Source organism: Rhinoderma darwinii, chromosome 7 (assembly GCF_050947455.1).
Source record: "Rhinoderma darwinii isolate aRhiDar2 chromosome 7, aRhiDar2.hap1, whole genome shotgun sequence".
In the NCBI taxonomy this organism is placed as follows: domain Eukaryota; kingdom Metazoa; phylum Chordata; class Amphibia; order Anura; family Rhinodermatidae; genus Rhinoderma; species Rhinoderma darwinii.
The window spans coordinates 19,678,554-19,697,754 of NC_134693.1; the positions used below are offsets into that span (position 1 = coordinate 19,678,554).

A 19,201-nucleotide genomic window follows, 5' to 3' on the forward strand; every position below is an offset into this window, starting at 1 on the left:
TAATTTGCATTGTTATGTGTGACTCCGACAGCCATGTATTCCTAGGCTAATAATACTCAGCCAGCTTTTAGATTTAACTGTCTGGCTCCTAAAAGTTGCATTGGTTTACCACTTCCCTAAAAAGTTAATAGTCCGAGTAAGTGGTATTGCTGGGTTACGGGTTGGAGCAGCAGTGCCTGTGGTTTTGCTGAAGTTTTCTATTGCAGGGTATAGGGACCTTAAACGGTTAACATGTTTTGCTTGTCACTTAATGACTTGAGTCACGTTGGTTGAGATGTCGGCAGTTATTTATTTATTTAGTTTCATCAGCTGCGTGCACCATATGTTTAGGAAGAATTATCTCACCGTACAATTAAGGATTATGTATGCTGCATTTAATAAGTAGGGGTGGAGAAAGGCAGACATTCTTGTAAATGCAGCCCTCATCCCCCCCACACGCTCTCCAGGCTTCTTGTAATGTACAACATGCACATGTGCATCAAAGTGCTTATCCGGCTAAAAGGGTCTGCGATGGATTTCTGGTTTATTTTCCGTGGTGAGTAGAAATACCGATCCGGGAAGGAGGGGGAGATTTAAAGGGGTTGTCCAGTTTTAGCAAAATTAGTGTTATTTTTGTATAATTAAAACGTATACAATTTAATAACGTTTCTGTATTCTCTCACGGTATTCAAGATCTCTGCTTGCTGTTGTTAAGAAGGAACAATCATGGTTTGCTTCCAGTGGATAAAATTCTGTCCATGTTCATGTGATAGACACCCAGGTGCTGAGATTCTTAGGCCCTGATCACACAGTTTTTTTGCAGTCGGAAAAATCTGCCTCAAAATTCCTTCAGGAATCTTGAGGCAGATTTTGACCTGCTTGCACTCTCTCTGTGCCGTGTTTTTCGGCCGCGACCATTAAGCGCCATGGTCGAAAAACACTTTTTCTGCCTCCCTTTGACGTCAATGGGAGGTCAGAGACGGAAACGCCCGAAGGAAGGGCATGACGCTTTATCCCGCAAGTGTTTTTTCGCAGGAAACAAACTCCTCTGCCTCCCGTTGAAATCAATGGAAGGTGTTTTCGGACGCTTTTTGGCACGGTTTTCAGACGCGGTTTCCGCGTCAAAATGTGCTATAAACTCAGTGTGAACAGGGCCTTAGAAGGCACAGCTCTGATATACTGTAACGAGCCCAGCACCTGTGTCCATCACATGACCATGGACAGAATTGTGTCCTCAGGAAGTAAACCATGAATTTTCCTACTGAATAACAACAAGCAGAGATTTTGAAAGCTGTGAGGAATTAATACAAAATGTATATTGGAAAATGTTCTAACTTTTAATTATACAAAAAATATATAATTAATTTGTTGAAACCGGACAACCCCTCTTACGGTGCCTATGTGTGCACTCAGAATTTCATGGTCAAATTGGGCTGTTAAAGACTAAAAGGTTTAGAAAACCTGTTTTTGTATACCCCATTGGGGCATTATGAAAGAATTTAGGGGTACCTCATTTAAGCTCTTTCACTGGAGGACCCATCACCTTTGTACTTTACATGGGCATCTGTGTAATACTTCATTTGCCCTGTGGTGCTGCTGCAGGGAAATTTGAACACTTTCTACAAGTTCAGCTGATCGCTTGAGGTCTCCGCATTGGGACACCTTGTAATTAGCTTATTTTTAGGGAAAACATTTCTTTACTCAAATGCAAATTACAAGGTGACTGTCCCAAGTGGCCACACTTCCTTTTCTGCGTTTGGTATGAGGTTTATTTCTGAGTAGAATGCTAAATATAGTGTGAGTGTGACGGCTCCTGCCACATATGGGGTGCCTAATGGTGCCATTTTCGATGCTGCTGCAGGGCACTTCCTAGACGCACATTATCGGTACATGTGTGCTACGTATCGGCCCTATTGGTCCGTATGTCAATGGCCACAACATTTTTGGTTTGTTGCGAGCTGGTGGTCATTGGATGTTCACATTTATTCTGAATTTTTTATTTAGCATGAAATTCGTTCCCACTTTCTTTTGCTGAGGGTGAATAGCAAGACGTGAGTAATAGATGAACCAAGTCCAGCACCTTTCTGGAAAGGCTTTTCTTCGAAAATGTACTTCGCTTGTTAAGCAAACTTCGCCAAAACGGTATTGATGGACCACCCGCTGTCTGCATGCCATATATAAGATGGAAACATGTAAATGAGTTTTTAAGTAATTTACTTGCCTTTGATTACAAATGATGGATCGACCTCAATCCTGCGCTCCCACGGTGAAATACTAGTGTGTTTTCACCGTACACCAAAGGAAACTAAAGCTTGTCATAAAACATTACCATTAGCCTCTCTTTATGAGTGCATGCTTGTTAGGGCCGGATAAAATGATTCCCACAATAAGAAACGTCTGGCTGAACACTGTACTCTTTGTAATTCTCCACAATAAGATAAAGTTTGAAGGACTGCGTATTATTATTACAATGCCAGAACGTAATCTGTAAATGTTTATCTAGAGGAGTAGCCTATTAGGTAAACGCTTGACGTGAATAACCGTGACATTGGAAGATGTAGGCCGCAAACACACTGCTTGTTGTGTGCCCGGGCCGGGGTACATTCAGTTTGAGCTGTGGTCACCGCAGGCTTGGTTAAATTCCTGGTGATTCATATATCTGGCACTTAGAATGACCGTGCACGCCAGGCGTTTACTTAAAAAGAAAAAATGTAAAAAAAAATTGTTAGCTAAAGGATGGACTTAGGGCGTGAGCGTACCGCTGCTTCTTTATGCACTTGGTATGTTCAGTTTAAGCTATGGTCACCACAGCCTGGGTTACGTAATAGGCCCTTCATATCTATAGCAAATAGGGAGATGATCCACATGAACATTTTCACCAAAAAGTGAAATACATTTTTATAAGGTATTACTATACAGGTAGGTACACGAATTTCTTGCTTGGATAATCACAAGTATAATGCACACATTAAATAAGGGGTGTATGACCCAGGTCTAAGAAGATCCAAGGGGCAAAGAGGTCATGGGACAAGTATAAAACATTACCAAAGTATAATAAAAAAAACATAAAACTAATTTAAATGTTAACTAGCTCTTATACCCGGTGTTGCTCGGGAGGTTGACTTACGGTATAGATAGAGTGTTTCTGCCTGTCCGTCCCGGGGAGGCTGTTGTGGGTGACCGTAGTCGGTCGGGCCCGGTGGTCTTACACCAGGACGGCGGAGAAGCCGGAAAGCGAGGCTGCCCACCAGCTTGGTGTTTTTTTGTTGGGAACATTCCGCCAGGTCAGTATGTGAGTGGTGTGGCCTAGGCCTGCCATACAGCACACGTAACCTTACGGAGCTCGCTCTCCACCGCGCCCTCAAAGCACAGACCCAGCTCCCTCCGCCAACGATACTCGCCATCACTGCCGTGTCTGCCCGTCCGTCCCGGGGAGGCTGTAAGCAGACAAAGAGCCAGGTCCCGACACTGCGCTCAGAGTATCCTCTGACCTAGCGCCACTTTGTCTGTGGCCTTCCTCTGACGCCAAGGCGTGGCTACGCTGTGGAGGATGGAGCGTGACGTCACTTCATTTTAAACCAATGAAAAATCAGGCTTCAAACTAACTTTCGAAAATATATAATAGATAATGGAAAAATATTGTATTCTACCTGTTCTATTTCACCACACCGGAGTTGAGGGAACTTTGTGATTACTGATGTGTTAATTGCGTAGAGCTTGGCTTATCCATCCGCCCACGATTTCCCTCTTTTGTTTCCTGGAGCAAGGGTTTAATAAAGCAATATAAAAACAACCACTTCTTTGTTTGGTGTAGATTATATCTGTGTTAGGCAATAGACTGTTACAGCATGCTGATGATCTCCGAAAATGGCCGGTGAGAGGGTGACTAATATACGGCCATATACTGTATACTGGTATGAAGTTTTGTGTTGTAATTCTAGTTGTTCCATATGTTTAAAATGTAATCTTTTTGGCAATTTAAAAAAACCAAAAAAAACATAATTGAAGCTATCCTCCAGCTTTATAGAGCCACGTCAGTAGCTTTGTTGGTGGGCCAAACTTTATTGGGTCTTTAATGTGCATGTGAAGGGGCTAAGCACCAAGGCCACCATTTTCTAACAGTCAATGGGGGGCTTAGCTAACAGACACAATACAAATTTTGACATGTTCTGAGTTTGTTAGAACCGGAGGTTCCTAGATCTGTGCCTAGAAGTCCAAAAATAAAATCTAGAACACATGTTAAAAAAAAAACAAAAAAAAAACGGCATGTTCTAAAATCACAGCACACATGCTCTGGAGCCACAATGCAACCTCCCAGTGTGAACCTGGTCTTCAGGCCCTATTACACTGGCTGATAATCATTACTCCGATCGCTAGTCCCCATACATTATTATTAGGTCGGCAGCGTGTCTCCCTATTTACACTGGGGGAGGTGGTGCCGACAATTATAAAATTTTTACTTTTTAAAACTACACGATCAGCAGATGATCAAATGTTTGCTCGTTCATCTGCTGTACGCTGCCCTGTTTACACAGGGCAATTCTCGAGAACGCTTGTTCTCCAGATAATCGCCCAGTGAAAAACCCCCTTTATGCATGACCACAATTTCAGATTGGTGTAATGTGGCCTCATTGAAGGATCTGTGTTATTACTCCAACATCTGGACCATGCATGCTTCTACTGAACCCAACTTCGATCTGTAGATAAGTAGAACCGTGTGTAGCCCGGAAGTTACAGCCATAATACAGACCGTAAAATGAGTCCATGTTACATGTGTCGGAGATGGGCATTAAAGAGGCTCTGTCACCACATTATAAGTGCCCTCTCTCCTACATAATGTGATAGGCGCTGTAATGTAGATAACAACAGTGTTTTTAGAGAAGTGTTTTTTATTCATTATTTCATTTTTAGCAGTACTCGCAAAACAGTGTGGTCTCGTGAGATCACGCTGTGCAGTCACTCCCATATTAACTTTACAGAAGTGTCTTGGGGGTGAATAGACATTGCCTCCAGCCAGGACGCGATGTCTATTCACACTCCCGACACTTCGGTAAAGTTTCTGTGAATGACAGCACAGCGTGATCTCGTGAGATCACGCTGTGTTGCGAGTACTGCTAAAATTGAAGGGAGAGAAGTATATGACGCTGATTGATCACTGATTGGTCAGTGTCATACACTCCTCTGTACAATGCCCAGTTGGTAAAAAAGCAAACACGCCCAGTTGTCTATTAAGAAAGTAATTAGCATAAATCTAAAATTGTGCATAACTTGCTCAAAATTGATCGTTTTTCAAAATAAAAACCACTGTTATCTACATTACAGCGCCAATCAGATTATGTAGGAGATAGGGCACTTATAATCTGGTGACAGAGCCTCTTTAAATATGTATTTATTTTTCCTTGATGGACGGCATAAGTGACTTGTTTTACTATTTTAAGTATTTGCCCACTGTTAACCTTTATATAGAATTTGCCCTCTATAAAATATCCATTTGCGGCAAATATGTTAAAGCTCCCACACCTTAATAGATTTTTGACATTACAGTGCAGCTGTTAGCAGCCAGGTCAAACAAAAAAGGTTTGACTTTGTAGTCTGTAAGTATGTTAACAGACAAGGAAGTCTTCTCCAAAAATCAAACTATGAGAAAAACTTATTCACATAACTTCAGGGTTAATAAAGTTTCAAAAGATCCTGGATTTGTTATGATAGACGCAATATTATAGTCCATATTCTTGTTATGGGGCCTATGAAACAAAAGTAATGTTTATGGCCACCTTAAAGGGGTTCTACAATTTGGATAGCCCCTTTTTGTTTAGGTTGGTTCCCCACTTTAAGTTGATCAAAGTGCATCCCACTCCTGTGACCACCAGCGATCAGCTGTAATCCGTGTCATTAAGTGTTTAGTTTCCCTACAGTGCCCCCACTGGTAGAATTAAGTATCACAATAAAAACAATGTGCCATCTGTATTCTTGAATGTGCCGGGTCCTTCAGAGTCAGAGATGCTCTTTGAAGCTGCTATCCTCACTGGTTTAATAGATTAGGTTCATTTTTTTTCCCCTTCTGGGATATTAGGAATGCAATTTTAACCCAATTTGTCTACATTATGTAAAGTTTGTGAACTTCTAAAACGTTTCTAATTTATATAGATATATAGTTAATTTTATGAGTTGGCATACCACAAATATTTATTAAAGATTCATTCATACAAAGTTGAAAGATTCCTGAGCCCTCTAAGGCCATGTTCACATCTGTGTCGGAGCCTCGGTTGCAGATTCCGTCATATTTGACGGGAAAAATATCACTGCGTGCAAAAACATGGACCTCATTATAAGTCAAGAATGTCCATCAGGCGCCGGTGGTATTCATCGTAGGAACAGAGGCTAATATTATGAGAGTTTTCTTTTTAAGACTCCCACTTTCCCCATATTTTTCTATAGGATGTTGAAGAATAACCCCCTTCTAGTTAAAGCTTTTAATCATAGGCTTCAGATAATCATCAAATATATCTGAGAATGCCCTCCATGAAAAGGTAACATGGAATCAGATTACACCCAGAGTACTCTCTGTGGGAATGTTTTATTGCACAGTGCAAAATAATCTGTTTTCCACTAATCCTGTATTGCAATTAGAGTCTATAGAAAATCAGAATAACAAAAGTCTCGAAGAAAAATCAAATCTTACAGGATGCGTTTACTATGATAAATTCCAGTTTTTACCTTTTTTTTTGTTTTCCTTTCTTTTTCTTTTTTGTTGCCTTTGCCCTGAGAGATGTCACTTTATGTTCTACAAGGAATACTTGTCTGACAAAAGTAGAACACTCAAACCGACTTTCTGATTCCACTAATACTGCCGCCTGCAAACTTTTTTTATTTTTTTGTTCCACACTCTCCAAAATCCCCCCAGCAAGTGACCTTGTCAGACAGCAGTATAGAATAATAGGCTGAAGCCCACGGACCGTGGTTCATTTACAAGCAGCTGCTTGCTACTGTCAGTACAAAGACAGGCCCCGCATTGCATTAATGGAGTATGACATACACAAAGAGCAACTGTGCCCCCAAAACAATGCTCCAAAAAAAACCACAATTGGCTGATGTCGAGGTCTCTATGCACGGGTTTGATCGGTAACTAAAAAGAGCAGAACTTCTGGGAGGCCGATGTGTCGCAATGAAATAAACGCCCAAACTTTATGTATATTTTAAATTTCTTATATTTCTAACTAATTTACAACAAATCTGTTCCTCCTGTGAAATAGAGGGGCAGTTAGTTCATAACTTTTCAGAGGCATCTATAACAATATTGGTGACTATGCGGCTTCCTTACTTATAAGATCCTTCTAAGGTAACGCACACGAGTGTATTACATCTGTATACAGCCTCTGAGTTGTACTGAGGGGTAATACAGCTCCCAAAGACTTACTGTACCTCCATATGCATTCAATTGAATAAATACAAAAGTTTATTTATTTTTTTCGGTCAAATTCCATATAGACCGAAATCAAAATCACGATTTGTAACCTCGATTACGATTATTGAACAATTATTGAAGACACACCCCCTATTTGCATGCTACGCCATTGAATTAAAGGGATTGTGTTGCTAGAAATTATTATTTTTTTTTTAGTTAAACAATTATTTAAGTTTAAAATTTGTAAATTTTTTCACAAGTCAGGAAATATTAGAAATTAGATTTTAATTTATAACATTTCCATGTGCTGGCCACTAGAGGCAGCAGTTCCCAAAATCTGTCCGATATCTATCTGTCCAATATCTATCTGTCCAATGTCTATCTGTCCGACATCTATCTGTCCGACGTCTAATTTGCACACCTACTTCATTATCCTCACTGGTTGAATAGTAATGAAAATCGCTTTACTGATGTAGATTTTTATTTTAGAGGTTTTTTTCCCTTCGCTACCATGGGGTAATTTTTTATAAGTATTTAAAATAATTGTATTCAGATTAGAATCCACAATACAAGTGAAAGGCACTCCCTACTCAATAGTGTTGTCTTGTTGCTTCACCAGCCTTCTATAGTTGTAGAGGCGAGACTAAGAGGACAGGCGTGCCAGCCCAGATGTGATTGACATAAGGGGAAGCTCTGCTCACACCCAATCACAAAAATAACAAAATGACAAAAGCAATTAACAAGTAATTAAGTAAATAAATGAGTTACACAGTCTATTCATGCACTCATTACAGATTTCTTTAAATACTACCTAATCAATTACAGAACTGCACACACCAATGGGGGAAATGGGTTGGTATATAAAAAAAAATGTTTTTGACGCAAACCTTCGATAAAGATTTTAATGCTGGAAAATCTGCAAAGTAAAACATAAAATAAATACATTTTAATATTTTTTTTTTATTAATAATTTAATTTATCCCTTTGTTCATGACCCCAAAAATTTATTTCTGTTCCTATATTAAATTATATCCAGCCAAATACAAAAATTTGTCAAAATGCTTTTTCTACTCACTGCTTATAGTGTGAATACGTGGTAGCATCACTCCTAGTTTGCTAAATATGCAATTCAGCCTGGACCATTAAAAAAAAAAAAAAAAAAAAAAAAATTCCAGAATTGTTTTGGTTTTGTATAGAGGTCATAACCTTGGGGAAATAGGCGAGCGGCATCAGATATTCTCCGTGTCGAACAAGTCCAACTTTTTAGTAAACACATCTGCCGAGACCCCACCGGGCGACTCTAAACAGCTCAGCTCGTATTCCAATAGAGGGCTTGATGTGAATATAGTGCAGCGTACTAGTTAATTACCGTCTACAGATAGCGACAGGATGGCCTTGAATGAAGCGTTTGTGCGTTCCTGCGAGGCTGTTCAGTCAGGCTCAATGCATGTTACATGATTGCCTGAGAGGTCTGGAACAGCTACTTTCTCAGTCTATGACCAGAATTCAAGATCAGGCTCGGTGTCAAAAAGGCCAAGGTGCCTATCACAGCAATTATGGCAGCCGGCGCAGCGGTTTCCATGACAACAAGATTGTGGATTCTTTGTGATTTATTATTTACCACTTCAGACTCTCATTCTACTGATTTAATTAGAGGAAGGGATTACCATAAGGTCTGTCACTTCCAAATCTGAATACCATTGTTATGGCTACCGGGAGACTCTCCCTGAAAGCGGTATTTAATAGTAACGTGGGCCCCTTAGCGCCTTTTTTTTTTTTTTTTTGCCTTGTTGGAATGTTTCACTGGGACTGTGGGCATCCGAGTAATAAAAATAACCAAATTCTCCCCTGATTAATTGCTGCTCGCTAACAATAACACGAGCCTTCAAGGTCACTTCAGGGTTACATTGTGTTTCTCCTGGAGGTGAAGCAAATGCTGGTTTGAATGATGGAGGGGAATTTTATTCATTTTTCATTGAATGTTTTTTGGTTTTTTTCTGCTAATGTCTCAACTGCCCTGTCTATTGAATGGGTTACACTTATATATTAAGAAACAAAAGACTGTGCACCCACTTAATTACTGCGTATGGCTGTTTCATGGTCTTCCCTCAATGTGTGTGTAGATCAAGAGAATTTTGTTCTTCTATATAGGTGTGTTTTTTAAATGATTTTTTTAAATTATTTTCTAAGGTCATAATATATTTAAAGTGTCAATTAAAATAAAATATATATTTTTTTATTAACACACACACTCTCTCACACTCACACTCCCTCTCACTCCCACTCTCACACTCACTCTCTCTCACTCTCTCTCTCACTCGCTCTCTCGCTCTCTTGCTCTCACGCTCTCACGCTCTCTCTCTCACACTCTCACGCTCTCTCTCACACTCTCACGCTCTCTCTCTCACACTCTCACGCTCTCTCTCTCTCACACACTCTCTCTCTCACACACTCTCTCTCTCACACACTCTCTCTCTCACACACTCTCTCTCTCACACACTCTCTCTCTCACACACTCTCTCTCTCACACACTCTCTCACACACTCTCTCTCTCACACACTCTCTCTCACACACTCTCTCTCTCACACACTCTCTCTCTCACACACTCTCTCTCACACACTCTCTCTCACACACTCTCTCTCACACACTCTCTCTCACACACTCTCTCTCACACACTCTCTCTCTCACACACTCTCTCACACACTCTCTCTCTCACACACTCTCTCTCTCACACACTCTCTCTCTCACACTCTCTCTCTCTCACACTCTCTCTCTCTCACACACTCTCTCTCTCACACACTCTCTCTCTCACACACTCTCTCTCTCACACACTCTCTCTCTCACACACTCTCTCTCTCTCTCTCTCTCTCTCTCTCTCTCACACTCTCTCTCTCTCACACTCTCTCTCTCTCACACTCTCTCTCTCACACACTCTCTCTCTCACACACTCTCTCTCTCACACACTCTCACACTCGCTTATATATTAGCAGAATAATATTTTTAATTAGTATTTACTTTTAGTTTAATTGCCACTTACTTTGAATATAAAAAAAGGTTGTGTGTGTGTGTGTATATATATATATACTCCACAATAATGAGCTATTTACAAAATCTTGATTAGATTTTTTTTTTCAGTTATCTAATATTCCTCGTTATTAGGCTCTATTATGCTAATACTTTTTACCTTAGAGACAAATAATTTGAGGCAGACGTGTCCATTTACTGGTATAACTGTGATTAACATGTATAAATTAGAGCAAAAATCGGAGTTCATGACTCTGGCCAGATCTAATACATCACTCTCTTGTCACAGTTCCAATAGCAATGAAGTGCTGAGTAATCAGCGGGGATTATTCCTGCTTACACCCTGGGCTGCCGTGCATGCCGGGGTTATATTTTGAGGCAATTAAACCTATAACACAAGTTCTACTCATTTATAGTTTTTTCATTTGCCAGTAAAATGTAAGACGATGGCGGAAAATGAAGTCCTATATTGTAGCCATGAGCTAATGGAGGAAAGTCATTCAGGTGACACTGTTCTTGTCACCTTGTGGTACCACAGGAAAGTCCAGCGTCTCTGCGTTTTGTCATAACTGGCACAAACATATTTCATCCTAATTGGCCTGTTATAAGTACAATCCATTCAGTAAAGAGTTGGTAAGGTGTGCAGTGAGCTTGCAATGTTTAGCCATTGATGTAATGTGTCCTGCTTTCCTGTTCACACATCAAATGAAACCTTTTTTTATGTGCGTTTTTGACCCCACTAATAAAAAAAATAAGACCGTTTCACTGCAAAGTTGCCGACGTGCATAATCAGGGGAGGTCCTTTAAAATTAATTTACAACCTTTCTCGAGATATTACGTGATTGGATGTTAAAGTCCTGCCATTTTGCTACTGTAGAGTCTGTGTAATGCCTGCACATAGCTGGCTGTGCTGCTTCTTCTGACACCTATCCAACAGCAGACATCTGTCAGGGATGACCTCTGCATTCTCTGCTCTCCATTCTTCAAGAGTAGATACCAGCAGGGAGGGAGAGGAGGAGGTGGTATACAGCAGAGAGGGAGGAGAGGATCCAGTGTCTGCAGGCAGCGACATCAGATAGGCTGTGTAGAGAGAGGAGAGGGAACTTACAGCAGAATCTTCATGGCTGAGGCAGTAAGGGATCACACACACAGGCAGCATCAGGGTGTGTTTGCACAGTTGAGATATTATACAGGTGCTGTAGAAGTGTCTCCAAAATGGGTAAGCAGTACATGAATAAAGCTGTGCTGATACATGAGAGCTAGTAAAGGCAGCAGCATCCTGGACACACAGAATTCACATCTAGCATGTGTTACTGGGTGTGACACCCCACGTGAGAAAAGTCTGAAGCTAGAAGCACGAAGTAAACTGCATATCAGGGGGTTTAAAAATAAAGAAAGATTGCAAAGCTTTGTGCAACTGTTTTAATTCTAGGTAACCACTGACCTATGTAAAAATATTTTTTTCTGTATTTAAAGTTTTTATAGCCTTTAAAGGGAGCCTGACACTAGGTTTGGAGACACTAATCCACCCGCATGCCGTTATTCAGCTGGAGTTTACTGTTCCAAACCTGCCCAATTTACTGGGAGGAGTCCGGGCACATTGCGCATATATAGCTGCAGACTATATACCTCGCATCACTGCGCATGCGCAGTGTACTGACCTCGGCTTCAGGTGTGCTGTACACATGAGCCTGATACAGCTTCCGGATTATATCTCCGTAACGTGTAAAAACAATTGTTAACTACTGTTTCTGGTAAAACGATGGACACAATCATGGAAACCCAATGGAACACATTAAAGGGGTTGTCAAACTTCTGACAACTGACGACCTATCCACCGGATAGGTCATCGGTATGTCATCGGCGCGGGTCTGACACCCGGATCCCGCACCGATGAGCCGCATCGATGGCCTGCGTGCAGAGCCGGTACTTCTGGTATTTTCATTGTTCTGCCGTTTCAGAGCTAAGGAAACACCGAACGCAGATGTGAACAGTCATCAATAATAAATTCACATTTTTTTATCTTTGGAAAAATAAAACCATAAAAATTGTCAGGAAGTGACGGACTCAACATTCATTCAAATGGGGTTGTTTTCTACTTTGGAACCCATTACTGTGCCAGATTCCTCCCATACTTTGGTGAGCTAGTTTCATGTGCACGACTAATAGGTGATAACTTTAAGGCTGGGTTCACACGACCTATTTTCAGACGTAAACGAGGCGTATTATGCCTCGTTTTACGTCTGAAAATATGGCTACAATACGTCGGCAAACATGTGCCCATTCATTTGAATGGGTTTGCCGACGTACTGTGCAGACGACCTGTCATTTACGCGTCGTCGTTTGACAGCTGTCAAACGACGACGCGTAAAAATATAGCCTCGTCAAAAGAAGTGCAGGACACTTCTTTGGACGTTTTTGGAGCTGTTTTCTCATAGACTCCAATGAAAACAGCTCCAAAAACGGACGTAAAAAACGCTGCGAAAACGGCGCAAAAAACACCGCAAAAAACGCGAGTTGCTCAAAAAACGTCTGAAAATTAGGAGCTTTTTTCCCTTGAAAACAGCTCTGTATTTTCAGACGTTTTTGGTCACTACGTGTGCACATACCCTTAGATCGGTGGGAGTCCGACCGTAGGGACGCCTACCAAATTATATAACAGGGGTCCTGCCCCCCCCCCCCAGCCGCAAGCCCTCCCTCAGCAGGCTTTGAATAGAGCGCAAATCGTGCATGCGCCCTGTAGCTCCATTCAAAGTCTAAGGCACTGAAGGGAAACGCTCATAAAAGTATGGCTCAAATAACAGAACATGCCTGTTCTACCTTCTAATATATGGTTTTAAATATCTTCAGAATGGTTGTTGCCCAGGACATCGAGGATTGTTTATTTTCGTGCAATGTGTCTATGAAGACCGCCCTGGATGTTAGATACGTCCATAGATTTCCAATGACGTATTCCACGCATAGAGCAGCCTCATGGACGAGATGCGAGGACACAAACACTGGATTATGGAAACCTATATTTACATTGTATTCCTACAATACATTTTCGGTGTCGTTCTTGCAGAATATTTCTGCATTTAATTTGGCAGGACCCAGCGTAAACCTTTTATCTGTCCTTTAAAAGTTTTATTGATTAAGTTATAAAAGTTATTCCCAGAGAACCTGTTGGCTGTCAGATTTCTGGTCATAAAATGGTCCTGTCACTGTGCAGGTAAATAGATTTTTACATAGTGCCCTTTGCACTGGCATATAGATAATCCCCCAATGTAACGAGAATATTTTTTTCATGTTCATTTAAACATTTGTGAGAATAAATTTATGAAAAAAATGTGTTATAGGAAAAAAAATCAGCTCTACAAGAAGTTTCTAGCAAAGAAATAGAAATAACATCAAATCGGCATTCAAAAAAAATTATAGCTAAAAAATGTTCTGACCAATCTGGCTTCATTCACACGTTCCGAAATTCGATGCAGAAAAAAACACATTAAAACCGCAGATAAACACCGTCAATTCTGCACTTAATATGACGTTTTTGGATGCGTATAAGTGCAAATTTTACATTTTGATGCGGTAATGTGTGCAGATTATGTGTGTGTTTGTTTTTTCGTCCTTATAAACTTGTCCGATACAATTCTGAGATGAAAGCACAAGATAAATTGAGGCGCTGTGGATTTTAAAATCTGCACACCAAAGGTTAATGTGCAGAAAAATTTCACGTGAACATACATTTTCAGAAGTCCTATTGAATAACCTATATGTAAATATATGGGGAAGTTGAGCTAAAGGAATAATTAGAAAGAAAAAAAAAATAAAAAATTCCCCGAAAGCTGCAGTACCAGGAGCAGCCAAAAGACCAGAGTGGCACTGGTTTATTTTTTTTTAAGGGGGGTAGGGAATACCTTTTTTGTTTTTCTACTGTTCTACAAACCGGGTTCATTTTGGAACTACTCTTACTAGACTGATGTGAATGGCACAAAACCTACACAACTTTTTTTGCACACATTTCCATAATCTCAATCTTCATCCCAATTTGTCATGGCCAGTAATTCTGTAATCCAGACCAAGGTGACAGCGCCTTGTGTACATCAATGGAGGGAGAGAATATTATGAATCGTGTGTGTTTAGCAGCGAGTTTCAGTGATGCGCTCCCTCAGGTATAATCCAACCTGAAACCGTGTAGATGAGCCAAGGAAAACAGGAGAAGACCGTCCAGGGAATTATCGAGCAGGCAAAGTTGTGATGGGAACTCGCCTAAAATATATACAGTAGATCTTGTTTGTCACACTTGCTTTGTGTTTGTGAATCTGTTACGTACAATGGAGCTCGTTCTGCTTTTATTCCTGCAGCTAATATAATATTATGATATGATTTTCCTGTGGTATGAATACAAAAAGTATAAAATGTACAATCGTTGTAGGTCCTCCGCTGTCGACCTTTGCATTAGCCTTTGTCCCTTATCAGGATAAAATTTGGTGGTGATCAGTTGTTTTCTGATATCTATTCATAATCACAAAATTCGTTCTTAGAGGCTCTGTCACCACATTATAAGTGCCCTATCGCCTACATAAGGAGATCGTCGCTATAATGTAGGGGACAGCAGTGCTTTTAATTTAGAAAAACGATCTATTTTTACCACGTTAGGAGTGATTTTAGCTTTATGCTAATTACTTTCTTAATGCCCAACTGGGCGTGTTTTTACTTTAGACCAAGTGGGCGTTGTGGAGAGAAGTGTATGACGCTGACCAATCCGTGACCAATCAGCGTCATACACTCCTCTCCATTCATTTAGTCAGTGCATAGTATAAGACAGCACATAGCGAACAACGCAGTGTCACTATGCTCTGACTAAATTAATGGACGCTGATTGGTCACTGTTTGGTCAGCGTCATACACTCCTCTGTACAACGCCCACTTGGTCTAAAGTAAAAACACGCCCAGTTGGGCATTAAGAAAGTCATTAGCATAAAGCTAAAATCACTCCTAACGTGGTAAAAATAGATCGTTTTTCGAAATAAAAACCACTGCTGTTATCTACTTTACAGCGCCGATCACATTATGTAGGAGATAGCGCACTTATAATGTGGTGACAGAGCCTCTTTAAAGGGGTTGTCTGGTGAGACAGACCCATTTTAAATGCCCTGTTAGGGCATTTTGAGTTACCACCTCCTCCCTCAAACAGGACCGAGAGCTGCTACAAATACGGTCTCTAACTCTGGAGAACCTGGCATATATGTTCATCACATTGACGGCCCTTTTAAAGGGCTATGTGTGATGCTTAATTTCTCATGTAGGTGATATAATTGCTTTTTTTAAACTATTTACATGCACAGAATTTTTGTTCGCTTTATTGCAAAAATTTGACCAGTGGTGGAGAGAAAATGTATCTGCCCATTAAGAGCATTTACGGTATCTACAGGTAGAACACATTAGACTGTGCGGCCAAAAAACACACCACTAAACCGTGCCAATCTGTGGTAGAACACACACGTTTTTTGATGCGCACATTGGTCTTAATGTATTTCTAAAATTTTGTGGTCATAGATGAACCAATTAACTTTTATGAGTAACTATTTTTGATCCTATCCGCTGAAACGTCCGAGTGTCCCTCTATGGCCAGCTTTAGTTTCTTTCCATTGTATTTTTGGTGCGGTTTTTCACCCGGAATTCCCTGCGGCGCTCAGGGTGGATACGCTGCATGTTTTTACGCAGCGTATGCGCCCCGTGTGAACTCAGCCTATGGGGGCTAGAGAGACATTTCTAATCATATCCATGTGTAGCATCAGTAATAAAACATACCTTAGAAAAAGGTTTAACAATGCGCCGTATGCAAATTTCTCTCAGATTGTCTGCTCTGTGTTTTTTCAGCAGGCTAGCGTTCTGTGATCTCAGCGATCACTCCTCCCATCTAAGCTTGATTGACATATCTGATTCCTCCTGTGCCATCCACTGCTCCAATCAAGTCTAGATGGGAGGGGTTGTCGCTGAGATTGTAGTACACCTACCTGCTGAAGAAACGTCTAGCGGACACTTCAAGGGTAATTTGCATACGGCGCAGGAGTTGTTAAAACCCATTTTTCTAAGGTTTGCTTTATTACTGATGCTATACATAGATATGTTCTGAAATGTCTCTCTAGCCACGATATAGCAGTTCTATTTAGTCAAAATTGATGACCGGTTCCCTTTAAATTGTTTAATTATAAGAACTCCGTATTAAAAAGGACATACAGAGGTATACACCAAAAATGGTGAAATGCTTACAAAGTCCCTGCCTCATATGTGACTTTAATTTACATCCATGTTGGCTGAAAACTGTTTTGTTCATAGTCACTATTTTAAAATCGATTTGATTTCTATTTTCCAGGTTTCAGTCGAGCAGCACTGCCTTTTGGCCTGGTAAGACGGGAACTCGCCTGTGAAGGATATCCCATCGATCTTCGATGTCCGGGAAGTGATGTCATTATGATTGAAAGTGCCAACTATGGTCGTACAGATGACAAGATCTGTGATGCTGACCCATTTCAGATGGAGAATGTGGACTGCCATCTTCCGGATGCCTACAAGATCATGTCACAGAGGTACAAATATGGCTGCTTATTACCCTTTAAAGTAAGGCTGCTCAAACTTGAACTAGTGGGCACAGTGCATCCACCAGTTTCCCCTCCAATCTACGTTTTAGGAGGTCAGAAGTAGAGTCCTGCCCCCTTCGAAAGAGGAGGTCGTTCAGTAGACCTGAGAAGCAATTTAGAATCGGGTCTCTTAGTTTTTTGGCTTCTGCTTGGTGCTTAAAAGAAAATTTATGGACGCAACCACTAAATGTCCTAATAGGACATTGTATGGATGTCCTCAACAGTAAGAAAATCTGGGTAGAACAGGTCCCTTAATGTTTTGTAATATGTTTTTTTTACTCTTTTATATTATTCTGGAGGACCTTTTGCTTCATGGTTGCTTTTCGAGTTATACTCTTAATTTTTTTCATTCAACACAGTGGATATATACATTTTTGTCTTAGGTCAATGTCCGCCATAGTGATCTGAATATTGATACCAGAGTATGTTCTTGAGAATTATACCGTTTTCGTTCTGTAAAATCTTTTACATTTTGTCTTTTTTTTTTTCTTTATTAAATATACACTTGCATTGTAATATTGCATTTCATCCTTATTTCACTCTGGTGAGTACAAAATATGAAATATTAATTCATGCCATGACCTACTAGGTATCCGAGTCCATGGGATATGGAATAATATAACTATATAAGGGGTCAAAAGTGGCTTAGCAACTGGGACATGTTTTGTCCGACGAGTGTGTCTTTGTCCTTGGCTTCTGAATAGGTTGCCTTGATCTTTGAGATCAATCTGACTTTTGTCAGGTCTAGAACAGGTTTTCCACCAATTGTTGGGACAGCTGCTCTGTTCTATCCAGCTTTGTGGAAAAAAAAAAGAATATGTACTCGTTGCAGCTTCTCGACTAACTTGCAAGTGGCTGATTTCTCGCTCCATAAAGATAGTTAAATTTTTCTTTTTCTTGTTCCTGCTCTGGATTTGAAGTGATTTGTCGTAATGTTGTTGCCTCAATGATCTCCTGGTATTTCCTTCTATACCCCTGCACCAATTACTGTTCATCTGATCTCGATGCTCTTCTCCCATCGTTTTTGCCTCCAGTCTGCACATCAGAGCTCCTTTGGGAAATTGCCTTCTCCAGTTACCTGTCATGTCAACTTGAGTCTTCTTAGACTAGGGGATTATGAATGTTGTAACTCTCTGCTTGATCTAATGGTTCAGTGCTATGGGAGACAGCGGGGCTGCGCGTTCTATATTTTCCCTGTCTTGCTCTCGTGGGCCACTTTCCGGCTCAGAATTCTCTTTAGAAATGGCTCTAGAGGTAGATGAGTTTTGATTGCTTTGTCAAAATAATGGAATAAAATTGATACACCGTATTAAAATAGGGATTTTGTTTTATTGTAATGCTTAAAATAATGTCTCTTCTACTTGAACATTCGGTACAGAAAAAAAGTAAAAAAATAAAAAGCTAAAATTTTTTTTGTCTATTTCTTAAAATCATTCTATATATTGTTTCTGATTTAGCCTCGAGGTGACAGATTACCTCGGTTGTTACTGTTGTCAAAGGAGCATCTGTCCCCCACGGTCAGACGAGTTATTCCCACTTAGCACTGACACTAGAAGTCTAGTTCCAAAATACCACTCATTACGTTACCATTGCATTTACAAGACAGATTGGAATTCCCCATCTAATATTAGCCGGAGTCTGAAAATAGATGTTCCTCATCAGAATAAAATACCAGATATGATTAAAATTAGGTGGGTTGATGCTCATTCCATTTAGGTGCCTTCTATTAAAAGAACTCACAAATAAGATTTTGCTAAAGAGGAACGCTACCTAATTTCTAAAAAAAAAAAAATCTTGTCCTTGCAGTAAAACTTGAGTTGTAAGACTGATTGAGGGTGACTCAATACAAGGCTTTATTTCGAACACCGTAGAATGTTTTGGAGTAGGCAATTATCTGACCAACACTGAAGAGGTCCCTGTATTTCTGAGACTTGTTTGACTTAGGATGACCTTAAAGTATCCCGAGAAAGAGACCCTGGTCAGCCAGAAGTAATTTTTAGGGGATATATATTAAAATGTTTTTGATGACCGGCTTTTGGGTCAGTCAGTCGTATGTTTGACAGAACTTGGATGGATGGGGCATCGGTCACAAGGCCTCGATGAATCTGAAGAATGAGAGGGTCCTGATTCCTATTGCCAATGCAGAGGTGACTATGCATGCATCATC

At 40.4% G+C, this 19,201-nt stretch overlaps 1 protein-coding gene across 21 annotated transcripts in view; it reads left to right on the forward strand.

Moving 5' to 3' along the window:
* The window catches only part of ADGRL2 (adhesion G protein-coupled receptor L2), a 182,819-nt gene that overhangs the window by 67,290 nt on the left and 96,328 nt on the right, over positions 1 to 19,201 (forward strand). For all 21 annotated transcript variants that reach the window (XR_012849964.1, XM_075832902.1, XM_075832903.1 and 18 more), the window contains exon 3: positions 16,770 to 16,983. Coding sequence is in view for 20 of the 21 variants with exons in the window: in XM_075832902.1 (XP_075689017.1) it covers positions 16,770 to 16,983 (214 nt within the window). In the remaining variant the exon portion in view is untranslated. The remainder of the gene's footprint in view (positions 1 to 16,769; positions 16,984 to 19,201) is intronic.